This window comes from Salmo salar, chromosome 05 (genome assembly GCF_965601325.2).
Source record: "Salmo salar chromosome 05, fSalSal1, whole genome shotgun sequence".
NCBI lineage: Eukaryota > Metazoa > Chordata > Actinopteri > Salmoniformes > Salmonidae > Salmo > Salmo salar.
The window spans coordinates 34452933-34465000 of record NC_138295.1 but is presented as its reverse complement, the minus strand read 5'-3'; the positions used below and the strand labels follow the sequence as shown (position 1 = coordinate 34465000).

At 42.8% G+C, this 12068-nt stretch overlaps 1 protein-coding gene across 1 annotated transcript; it reads left to right on the top strand.

Moving 5' to 3' along the window:
- Positions 1-506: 506 nt before the first annotated feature.
- Positions 507-10566, top strand: LOC106604686 (cystine/glutamate transporter). Its single transcript, XM_014199593.3, has 12 exons — positions 507-1720; positions 2833-2959; positions 4193-4308; positions 4525-4650; positions 5552-5651; positions 5813-5857; positions 5966-6089; positions 6755-6858; positions 7321-7417; positions 8318-8467; positions 8759-8936; positions 9235-10566. The coding sequence occupies exons 1-12, from the start codon at positions 1438-1440 to the stop codon at positions 9288-9290; spliced, it is 1506 nt and encodes a 501-aa protein (XP_014055068.1). The 5' UTR covers positions 507-1437; the 3' UTR covers positions 9291-10566.
- The last annotated feature ends 1502 nt before the right edge of the window (positions 10567-12068 follow it).

Here is a 12068-nt window from a genome sequence, read left to right as displayed (position 1 = left end):
GGAGGTTGTTGGCACCTTAATTGGGGAGAATGTGATTGTGATAATGACTGGAGCGGAATAGGTAGAATGGTATCAAATACGTCAAACACATGGTCTCCAGGTGTATGATGCCATTCTATTTGCTCTGTTCCGGCCATTATTATGACCCTCAGCCTCAGGTACATCACTCCAACTAACATATTTTGTATCCACGTATCACCTGGCTTCTCATAACTGTCAGGCAGCTGTAATGTTGCATCATTTTCTGGCTACACCTTCCCCATACTTACTAGCATGCTACACAGTTTTCCTCTGCAGGTGTTCTCTGTTGACCCCCTGAAAGGCAGATGGATCCACCAACGTACCTTTTCAGAGCCAATATGGCACCTTGCCCTAGAACTCCAAGTTATTTATGTCAAGCCAGGGCTTCTGACCCAGTTTGTCTGGCAGCTTATCAGGAAGATATACAGTTGCTGTACCTATATGATTGGTTGGCTCAACATTTCAAACAAAGGTGTTTGAGGGAATATTGGCACGCCCCTACAACTTTGAAACTTTGCTTGTATCAAGGGGTTGTTTGCTTTTGTCATTACTTGGTTGGTAGTGTTTGCTTAGTGTGGTATTGTGTACGATCTTACTGGAAGCCGTGTGTATTCACAAGGGTAGTTGGGGTAAATGTGGTCAATGACAAGTCCAGAACATAGGCGTTGAGGATGATTGGCATGCGTCATGTGACGTCAAAGGGGTTTGGCCAGGCAGCTAGCGTTGGGTGACAGAACCTAGTTTCTTGTTCCCCTTTTGTTTTTGGGAGAACTGTGTTGGAGCCTCCAAAGGGGGAGTGTGGAGTTGGCACTCAGGTGATTATTTAGATACACCCTGAACATCCTGAGGCAGAGGGGGTCAGCGTAACACCTCTCACAGCAGAAACACTACCAGACTGGTTCTTCAGGGAGACACAGGGACCAGCCAGATAATGCAAGGTTTGGGAGAGAGGGAATGCTGAAGAGAGAGACAGAGAGTGAGACAGACAGACAGAACTAGTGGAGGACAGACAGAAGAGGGTGAGAGAGAAAAGTGTGATGCAGCGAAACAAAGCGGGAGAGTGAAAGAGAGATCGACTGAATGAGTGGGGCTTCAGAGCGAGATTAGTGTGAGAGAGAGAGAGAGAGAGAGAGAGAGAGAGAGAGAGAGAGAGAGAGAGAGAGAGAGAGAGAGAGAGAATATTCCCCAGAGGTTTGGTCTAGCTCCCAGTAATATAAGTTTATTTGCACAGCAGGACCGGTAACAACCTGCTTTGTCAAAGTAACTTACTGTTCTGTAGTCTCAACAGCAGGTCGCTGAAGACAGAAGAAAAAACACTAAGGTTGATTTGGGACCTAGTGTGCCAGAAGGGAGTGTGAGGGGCTGTGTTGAAGAGAGTGTGTGTGAGAAACAGTGTGTGTGTAAGAGAGTTCAAGGATGACCAGGAGGTCAGTTAATGGTGAGGGGACTGGGGTGAACAACATCCCCCCAAATGGGGAACACCCAGGGGATACCCCTGTCCCAAAAAAGGACCCTGACGCCCCGCACGGTAAGGTAGAGCTTAAAAAGAAGGTGACCCTGCTTCGGGGAATCTCCATCATCATAGGGACCATCATCGGCGCGGGAATCTTCATCTCTCCCAAGGGAATCTTGAAGAACTCTGGGAGTGTTGGAATGTCTCTGGTGGTGTGGATCGCCTGTGGAGTACTGTCTCTGTTCGGTGAGTCACACATGTTCGTCGCCACGACGACACCCCTCCTCAGGGAGAGAGGGAGGGAGGGAGGAGACAGACCTGAGTAAAGGTGTGCAGAGTGGTTTTATGATGCGTGTGAACTGAAGGTATGCGGAAGAAGTGTTTTTATTGCAGTTCAGTCTATTGTGTTACGACTCCCTTGCTTCCCCTTCCTTGAAGACACTAGAGCTGATGACTCCTTAAACAAAGTGCTAAACTTGTAAAGCAGCTTTTCTTGAGACAATGAGTGTGATTTAAAGCTTAGGGGGATGGATGAACTTTACTAACTGTCTGCTGCTATGGGAAAGCTTCTGCTTCTACCCTAGTATTATTTCATCTTGAAACTGTAATTACAGCAGCATTATTCTAGCTACTGCCTTCTAACTAACCATCAAACTGCTGAAACCTCAATTACCCTTTACGTTAGCCTATCTTGCATTTTCTCTCTTTCTCTCTCTCTCTCTGACACACACAGACACGCATTTGCACGCACACACACACACACACACACACACACACACACACACACACACACACACACACACACACACACACAGCTGTAGGATCTTAAAGGGATACTACTTACCCAGAGTCAGATGAACGCGTGGATATCATTTTTATTTCTCTGCAGGTAGTAGGAACGAAGTTAGCGGTAGTTTGGGAGTCAATGCTAACTAACTTCCTTCATACTGCACGCAGACACGTAAAAATGACAAAATCCTAGTGTCCCTGTAATTTGACCTATACTGTCACAGCAAAATAATCCTGCAGCAACAAAATTTGAACGTTTATGTTTCTTGAGCAGTGGTTAGGCTATTAACTGGCCAAAAGTAGGCTACATGAAAAGTGCAATACTGTTAATATAACCATGTGTTAGTGTTGGTATTCAGTCAATTTATGTAAATCACGAAGCTCAACTGCGTCTCCTGGAAAATTCTCAGCAAAACGAGGGATAAAATTGAGGTCCTACACCTGTACAATGCATATAATGAAAAATACAAGGAATCACATTTTCCTCTTACAGTAGCCACTTACCTGTTTGTTGTTGTAGATGGGTAGCCAGTTTCCTGTCCTAAACCTTTCCCTCTCTCCTATCCCAGGGGCCCTGTCCTATGCAGAGCTGGGAACCAGCATCAAGAAATCTGGAGGACATTATACCTATATTCTGGAGGCCTTTGGACCACAGATGGCCTTCATACGTCTCTGGGCTGACATCATCGCCATCAGGTGTGTGTGTGTGTGTGTGTGTGTGTGTGTGTGTGTGTGTGTGTGTGTGTGTGTGTGTGTGTGTGTGTGTGTGTGTGTGTGTGTGTGTGTGTGTGTGTGTGTGTGTGTGTGTGTGACAGAGACAGAGGCAGGAAGTGGGGTAGACACTTGCAATACAGTGTGTGCTTATCACTCTATACTGTCTGTTTGTGAGAAAGGGGAGGGACGTTCTAGCGTTGGTCTCAGCGTTGTACAGGTAGTAAAGCCTCTCTGATCCCATCCTGGTCCGTTGATATCCATGGTAGCAGAGCAGTGTAAACAAACCTGCTATACTATACTGTACTGCAGAGTATCATCAGGCTAGGGGGGATGTATGGTTTTGGGTATATGGGAAATGAACAGTGATCGGGGATGAGCCCACAGACTGGGAAACAGTTATTCGATTCTTATTAGAGCCAAGATCAATAGAAAACACTGGAATTGATTCACTTCCACATGTGGAAGAAATATGTGTTTGCTTTTTTGGATACTCAGTGTGTACGTCTACCTGCTGTATAATGTAATAATGTCTCAGTGTTCTGAGAATTAAGTTTGACGGTTATTAGCTTCTACATGTCTGACCAGATTTGTTCCTGATATTTTGAATACATAACATTTGCCATTTCATTCTGGACACAGAGTACCTTTAGTTATACGTATGTACTCAATGTACTTTATGTACTTTATCTCTATTGTATCCATTTCATATCAGTAATAATCATATCTTTTTTAATGTTTTTTTCTCAACTGAACCTAACAGAGAGCTTTGAGTTAGTAACCACTGAATATCAGTAATAATATATATTTTTTTACATTTTAGTCATTTAGCAGACGCTCTTATCCAGAGCGACTTACAGTAGTGAATGCATACATTTCATGCATTTAAAAAAAATGTTTTTATTTATTTTTATACTGGACCCCCATGGGAATCGAACCCACAACCCTGGCGTTGCACACACCATGCTGGCGTTGGAAACACCATGCTCTACCAACTGAGCCACAGGGAAGGTTTCAAACCTAATAGTTAATTGACTGTTATAAACAAGTATAAGACAGGTCAGTTGGAGGTGATATGCTCCCCAACACTCTGAACAGTGCATGCGGCCCCAGATCTCACAGCTTTGTGGGTCAGCATTTCCGGTCGACGTGTTTGCTGCATGTGTATTTTTGGGTCAGTGTTTTGGGGTCTGTGCGTGATGGTGTTGTCTGTTCTAGACCTGCAGGGTTGGCAGTGATATCCCTGGCCTTCGGACAATACATCCTGGAGCCTATATTTAGGCCGTGTGGAGTGCCAGAGATCGCTATCAAACTGGCCACCTCTATAGGAATAAGTATGTCTAAGATTTATGCTACAGTATTATATTGAATTGAACAAACGTTTGGAATATAGGATTTTAGTGCTTATCAGTGAGATGGTTCAGCTGAATGTAAGATACCAGTCAGTTTCACATAATGTGTGTGTGTGTGTGTGTGGTGTGTGTGTGTGTGTGTGTGTGTGTGTGTGTGTGTGTGTGTGTGTGTGTGTGTGTGTGTGTACTACTTCACAGCGTCGGTGATGTATCTCAACAGTATGAGTACGAGCTGGACAAATAGGATTCAGATCCTCCTCACCTTCTGCAAGCTGCTGGCTATCGTTATCATCATCGTACCTGGCCTCTATATGCTCTTCAAAGGTTAGCCTTCATCATCTTAATCCTCATCCTCATCATCCTCATTCTCATCTTCATCATCATCCTCATCCTTCTTATTCTTATCATCATCCTCATCCTCATCATTCTCATCCTCATCATCCTCATTGTCACATTAATCATCACCATCCTCATCCTCATCCTCATCCTCATCATTCTCATCATCACATTCATCCTCATTATCATTATCACATTCATCCTTATCATCATCCTCATTATCACAATAATCATCCTCATCATCATGACATTCATCCTCATCATCATTATCCTCCTCATCATCCTCATTATCACATGAATCATCATCATCACCATCACCATCATCATATATTTTACACTGGATTAAAACAACACAAATGGCATGCTTATGCTCACATCACATTGAATCTGACACTCTTTCTTGGCTCTCATCAAAAACCTTGAAACCCCGTTTGTGGTACATAGGGTTATATCTGTTTGTTTGTTACAGGGACATTCCACAGATACCAGGTGTACTTTAACTAGACGATTAAACTCAACTCCACGGTGTGTAATGGCTACAGAGTACCTGTTCGACACATTACAGGCTATAATAACTACAGAGTGGCTGCAGGCCTATACATAGCTAACAGACTTTATGTTCTGCCATACCAATGTTCATTGAACATCAGTGCATTTCAGCTTTTAGAGGGTTATTATCTGCCCCTTTGGAAGTGTGTTCCATTAGACAGAAATACACTACATATGTGTGTATTGTACTGGAATGCTCTTGGGGGTGCATTCTTACACATACCCATGCTGATATACTTAGAAAGATGCACCTAGTCAAACAATCAACTAGAATGGATATTCTTTGGTGTTTGTGTAATTCCTTCTTTGTGTGTGTCTCACTCTGTGTGTGTGCATACAGGGGAGACTAAGAACTTTGAAAATGCGTTTGAGGTCAGTAATATCAAGCTCACAGGTCTTCCTCTGGCCTTCTACTCTGGGATGTACGCCTATGCTGGGTGGTAGGTATGGACTTCTTCTAGCATAACTAGCTCTTATATCTAATTCTAGGTGACACTTTGCATAAAGCCAACAGGTATAATGCATTATTGACTTGTCATGAGCTCTTGTTATCTATATCCTAATGTCATATTGTTGTAAATCTCTAACTTTTATCCAACAGGTTTTACCTTAACTTTGTGACTGAGGAAGTGGAGAATCCAGAAAAGTGAGTTTGTCATTTCATATCTCATTTACACTGTTTTGCCTGATCATAAGGTGAGATCAAGTTATATTTTGATTGGGTTGTCTGTCTCAAATTTGTACATATCCTCAGGACTGTGCCATTGGCCATCTGTATCTCCATGGCAATAGTCACTTCCTGCTACGTGCTGACCAATGTGGCGTACTACACTGTGATGTCAGCAGAGGAGCTGTTGGCCTCGCAAGCCGTCGCCGTGGTAAGGCATCTGTCTATCGGCCGATTTCATTGACACTGATCTTACTACCCCCCCCTGGAGTCCTATAGATTTCTGCGCGCGATGTATTGATACACTTGAGGTGTATTGACTGCAGTCTTACACCTCGTTCATCTAGGCCTAATTCCATCTAGCTCTGAGGAGTGACTGATCAGTGGTGATGCTTTCCTGCACTCTAAACTGCTCTTAACCTTTCATCATTAGTGGGACGCCAAGCCCAACACCTATGCTTCCCAGTATGGCCTAATGTGATTCCACACAGTCCATCCCTCTCAATAATAATTACATTAGGTCCTGTGTAAATTGCATAGTCTTAGACAGAGCCTAAAATTTGTCTGCACGCTGTTCTCCAGCCAGTTTGGTGTAGGGGGAGATTCATTCACTAAAAGGGCTCTGATCTGATCAGGCCTTTTTAAAGGAGTTTTTCATTATAGTTTAAAAGGTCGGTGATGCTGCTCTTAAGGAAAGACTGAATGCATTTAGCTACCTATGTTCTTAAACTAGATGTTCAGTGAATTGAGAACGTTTCTCTGTATCTCTTTGTCCCTGTTTGGTTCATACTATTTCTCTCTTTCTCTCTCTCTCTCTCTCTCTCTCTCTCTCTCTCTCTCTCTCTCTCTCTCTCTCTCTCTCTGTTTTGTGTGCAGACATTTGCAGAGAAGACGATGGGGAACTTTTCAGTGGCAGTGCCAGTATTTGTAGCCTTGTCGTGCTTCGGTACGATGAACGGCTGCTTGTTCGCTTTCTCAAGGTGGGCTGCGTCAACACAGGTGTCAAACCACAGCCTTGGCTAGCTTTTCTTGCTAGCCAAGGAGAATGACAAAATGCCTTCCCTCCCTCACACACAACTGTGCGTGAGGAATCTCACCACTTTTTTTCATTCAACTGCCAAACTGTGTTATGCAGAAGTTTGGATGTGGAGGTCGAACATAGAATACACAGTATAGTGGTATACAGTGAAAACAAAATAGCTGACATTGCTTTACTTAGACACTGCCAACTTTAATAGAGGAATAACAAAAGAGTGAGTTCTTGGGCGCCGTACAACTATGGCTGACCCTGTAAAACAACAGATTTCACTGCACCTATCCAGTGTATGTGACAATACATTTTTTGTTGCTTTTCTTTTGGTCTCTGACGATGACGAAGTGTTGTTTTTGATGGTATTTAACATTTTCTCATGTAACCCTGAAGATTGTGTTGGTCATTCTAGAATTTTTTATGTGGCGTCACGAGAAGGCCATCTCCCTGAGGTTCTGTCCATGATCCACGTCCGCAGACACACACCTTTGGCAGCCGTCATCATTCTGGTCAGAGAAACATAAAAAAAAATACACACGTCATTGTTTACTGTCTTTATGAAGATCAGGGGCCGGATTCACAAAACCTTCTTTAAGAAGCAATTTGTTCTTAACTGTCATTTCTTCCTTAACTATAGACTTAAGAAGAAAGTTAAGCAAAGTTGCTATTCCTCAAAAAGGTTATTGGAAATGTTCTTGCGCTGTTTCTTATGTTATGTTTCTTATGTTAAGCAAAAAGTTAAGAAGAAATTAGATTTTTGAAAATAAAGTTCTTTGAAGCTAAACCCTTGTCTTAAACTCAGGGCAGTGAGAGAAAAAGCTCATGAAAGCAATTGACCATGTTTAATTCACACAAACTTTACCTGAAAGTTTCAGCATTGATTATTTTAAACAAGTTTTAGAACCGTAATCTCAGTAAGAAATATGCTAAAATGATTGCCATTGCTAGATCGCTAAATTGGTTGCCTAGCAACACAGATCTTAAGAAGAGTCATTAGAAGATATTTGAGAAGTTCATAAGAAAATCATTCAATCTTAAGATATTGTTGAGCAATTGCACTTGCAAATCAACGTATTTTTTTTTCTTAAGAAGCGTCTTAAGTTTTTGCAAATCTGTGAATCTGGGCCCTGTTCTTTAGGGTTCACAGTTAATGCTTTGCATTCCTTTCCGTACTCATCGTTTGCATGTTTAACTGTTAACATGCTTTGTGGTTACCTTTTAGCATCTCTACGAAATCCTCATTGGATCCGTGTGTGTTCTCTATGTGTGTGTGTGTGTGTGTGTGTGTGTGTGTGTGTGTGTGTGTGTGTGTGTGTGTGTGTGTGTGTGTGTGTGTGTGTGTGTGTGTGTGTGTGTGTGTGTGTGTGTGTGTGTGTGTGTGTGTGTTCTTTCTCTGTGTGTGTCTCCAGTACCCTATGACGGTGCTCCAGCTGTTTGTGGGAGATATCTACAGCCTGTTGAACTTCATGAGCTTCCTCCGCTGGCTCTTCATTGGTGTGGCTGTGCTGGGCCTCATCTACATGAGATACACACGCCCTGACATGCCACGTCCTTTCAAGGTCAGTCCAAACACACGTGAACACATACATACCCACATACACACACAGACAGGCATGTAGTCACAGACACACATTCACATACACACATCAAAGTCAATGATGACATCTCTCCTTCTGTGCCACTTCATGCGGCTGTGGAGGACGATGCAGGAGCCATGGATATGCAAGCATCTTGCACACATGGACACACAAATAGAGCATGAGTCTGTCTGATGGCTGTCTTAGTCAACTAATGAACGCTTTACGGAATTGATCCTTGAGTCCTTTGTACTTCTTTGTCTTCCTCTCCAGGTTCCTCTTTTCATTCCAGCCATTTTCTCCTTCACCTGTTTCTTCATGGTGTTCCTCTCTCTCTACTCCGACCCCGTCAACACAGGGATAGGATTCGCCATCTCACTAACAGGAATCCCAGCCTACTATATTTTCATTGTGTTTGACCGCAGACCCAAGTGGCTACAGAAGGGTTTAGGTAACACGCTACCTACATGTAGGAGCCATTACATGGACTTTACATAACAGTGAAAATCATACATACTACTGACATACAGAGTGCAAAGGATTGATCAGTGCTTCAGTTGACCATGAGACTATATATGCATTGCTTACCATAACATATAAGCAATTTCCAATACATTTTCAGCATGGCATCCTATCGTAATTGGTGCATTAATACCAATAATGTGTCCATTTTGACACTTTGCAAATAATCTTGTCCTAACCACAATGGTATCATAACTGTTTTTCTGTGTATTTTATTCTGTCGTCAGATTCCTTTAACAGATCTGTCCAGATCATCCTGGAGGTGATCCCAGCAGAACACTGACACCAGACCAGATCCCCACACCAGATCCGTATTCATGATCATCCACACCACAGGAGAACGAGATCGGGTTAATGAGTGGAATGGTGTTTGAAGCCATTCCATTTGCTCTGTTCAGGCCATATTCTTTTGAGCCGTCCTCTCCTCAGCAGCCTCATGTGCTCCACACCCAAGGACATCACACCGATGGCCTCTTCTATTGTATCGTTTCACATTATACATTATTATGACTCTCCCATCCTGCTGACCTTATCTAGGCAGGCTTAGCCCTGCTCTGCTCTCACATTTCACATTACCAATTCAAACCGCCTGAATACTCTCTCTTCTCTCCTCACCCAAGTATTTTAAATGGAGTGGCCAGGCAGGCAGGGAGGTGAGGCTGTGGCTTTGTGTGTGTCCCTGTGTGGGATTTGTAGGTAATCCATCTCTGTAACCACTACCCTACGGCTTCAGTGTGCAGTGGGAGCCCAGCCTCTTAGAAATGCAACAGCTTTTACTGTTGATAAGATGTCAGGGAATCCTTGTAAGCTTGGAGTATAATTATCTTTGGCTACAATCACAGTTATATTTGTTATTGTTACAGCTAGCATTAGCCATAATTACAGCTAGTGTTAGCTACATTCAGACCTAGCTCCAGTCATTGTTACACCTAGCATTAACCACAATCACAGCTAGCTTTAGTCATTGTTATAGCTAGCTAGCATTAGCCATGACCACAACTAGCATTAAGTCAAAGTCATCACTAGCATTAGTCACTGCTAGCATTAGCATTACACTGGATACTCAGTTTTCACCAGACCATTCAGGATGTACACAGTATGTACCGTAGGCTACCCATAGTTATTTCTATATTTTAGGAAATTAAGACAGATCAGTGAGTGTTAATTGATGTATGTTCTATAGTCTGAGTAAGACAAGCACTCCCTTCACATAGGTAAGCATCATTAGAGCAGTAAAGTGTGATTCATGCTCAATCTACAGATGCCTGTGAAACATGATGTCCTTACACAAATGACAACTAACATAAACGGGATACAGTTTTATATTGAACCTTTTTTTGAAAACATGTATGTTTAGAAATTATGTCTTGCATAACTTGAGAAAACCTCATCCAATTTCATGGAAAAATAAAAACAGATTTCTTCAATCTGAGAGAAACTCTACTTTTCTATTCTGTAGACAATGAATGACACAATTTGCACAAGGGATAAACATTTTATTTTCACTTGGTGGAGAAATGTTGGTTGCGTATAAAACAGTTTCCACACCATGTCCAGAATCTGTGTGTGTGTGTGTGTTTGCATGTGCTCTGGCATAATTTAAGCCTCAAACGCGCTGGGCAGAATAGCTCTATTACCACAGATGATTCACACCAGGGTTATTCATGCTGTGAAACCAACAGAAACCCTTTCCATCGAGAAACACACACAAACACACACTCAAACACACACACACAAACACACACACGCTCGCTGTATGCCAGGATGCTGGCTGGGTACCAGAGGCTAATGCTCTCACACACACATGTGAGTGAGCACACTGCCAGAGTCCTGGCTAGTAGCCCAGAGTAGAGACAGAAAGAGAGCATCCCCCTGCTACTGCACAGCCAGGACCAGGCACATTGCCCAACTGAGAGAGAGAGCTAGTGTGTGTGTGTGTGTCTGCATTCCCATCTTACTAAGATGACTTGCATATTATGCATTATATTGAGAAGTTGCCTAGAAACATATGGCTAGATCATGTTGACACATAAAATGACTTCATTTACTTAAAATCTCCCTCCTGTTGGCAGGTCTGTGTAATCTCCGCTTCTCCTCCTTCTCCTGTCTGTTGCTCAGCACTGTCTCTGAGTCTGACCTTTCCTTCTGCTGAGCAACACACGCATACACATGCACGCACGCACACGCACGCACACGCACGCACGCACGCACACACACACACACACACGAACACATACACGCAAACACACACCCACCCACACACGCACACACACAATCTCCCTCTTTTCCCGATGTCTGCTCACAGCATCCTTTTTCTGCATTGCACCTCTTCCCCTGCAGTTTACTAAAAAGACACAAGGGGGTGATACAGTGCAATGTAACAGTCTTGTGAGGGTAAGTTAGTTGGTAAAAGGAGTCTAAACATGAGACATTTAAATCTGAGTCATTCTATCTGTACAGCCCATCTCCACCTCTCTCTGCTCCAGGCAGGAATAAGGAACGTAAACATTGTTCCCTCTGGTTGAACCCATGACCCTGTCCTATTGACGTACCTACTGTACTTCTGTGGAATGCTAATGTTTCTATCCAAGTATCCAACTACAATTGTAGGTTTCTAGATGGAAACAAAATGGATTCCTCTTTCTTTTCTCATTAAAGGGAGAGTTCACCCAAATTACAAAATGACAAATTGGTTTCCTTACCCTATAAGCAGTCTATGGATTAGCATTTTTGCGCTGCGGGTCCAAATCATCCAAACGTATCTTAAAATATAAGGTGTAACTCAATGAAGTTACCTATAGATGATGTGACGAAGCGAACCAGGCAATCCATTGACTTGCATTGGATTTGTGCACAAATGCCGAAAAGATAGCGTTTGAAACAGTGGCCAGGTAAAAAATGTCATACCTTGTCCATAAACTGCTTATAGCGTAAGGAAACCAATATGTAATTTTGTAATTTGGGTGAACTATCATTTTGAGTGGATGATATAAACTGATATGTATGAAATAAACCACAGTGGACAACAGGCCTCACATAGCAACCACGTAGTAACAACACA

What these genes read in the sequence shown, in the direction of transcription:
- LOC106604686 (XM_014199593.3), top strand. Translation starts at nt 1,438, where the DNA reads ATGACCAGGAGGTCAGTTAATGGTGAGGGGACTGGGGTGAACAACATC. An exon ending in CCTCTATATGCTCTTCAAAG is followed by an intron (nt 4,651 to 5,551) that starts GTTAGCCTTCAT and finishes GTGTGCATACAG; the next exon opens with GGGAGACTAAGAACTTTGAA. An exon ending in GTGGCTACAGAAGGGTTTAG is followed by an intron (nt 8,937 to 9,234) that starts GTAACACGCTAC and finishes TTCTGTCGTCAG; the next exon opens with ATTCCTTTAACAGATCTGTC.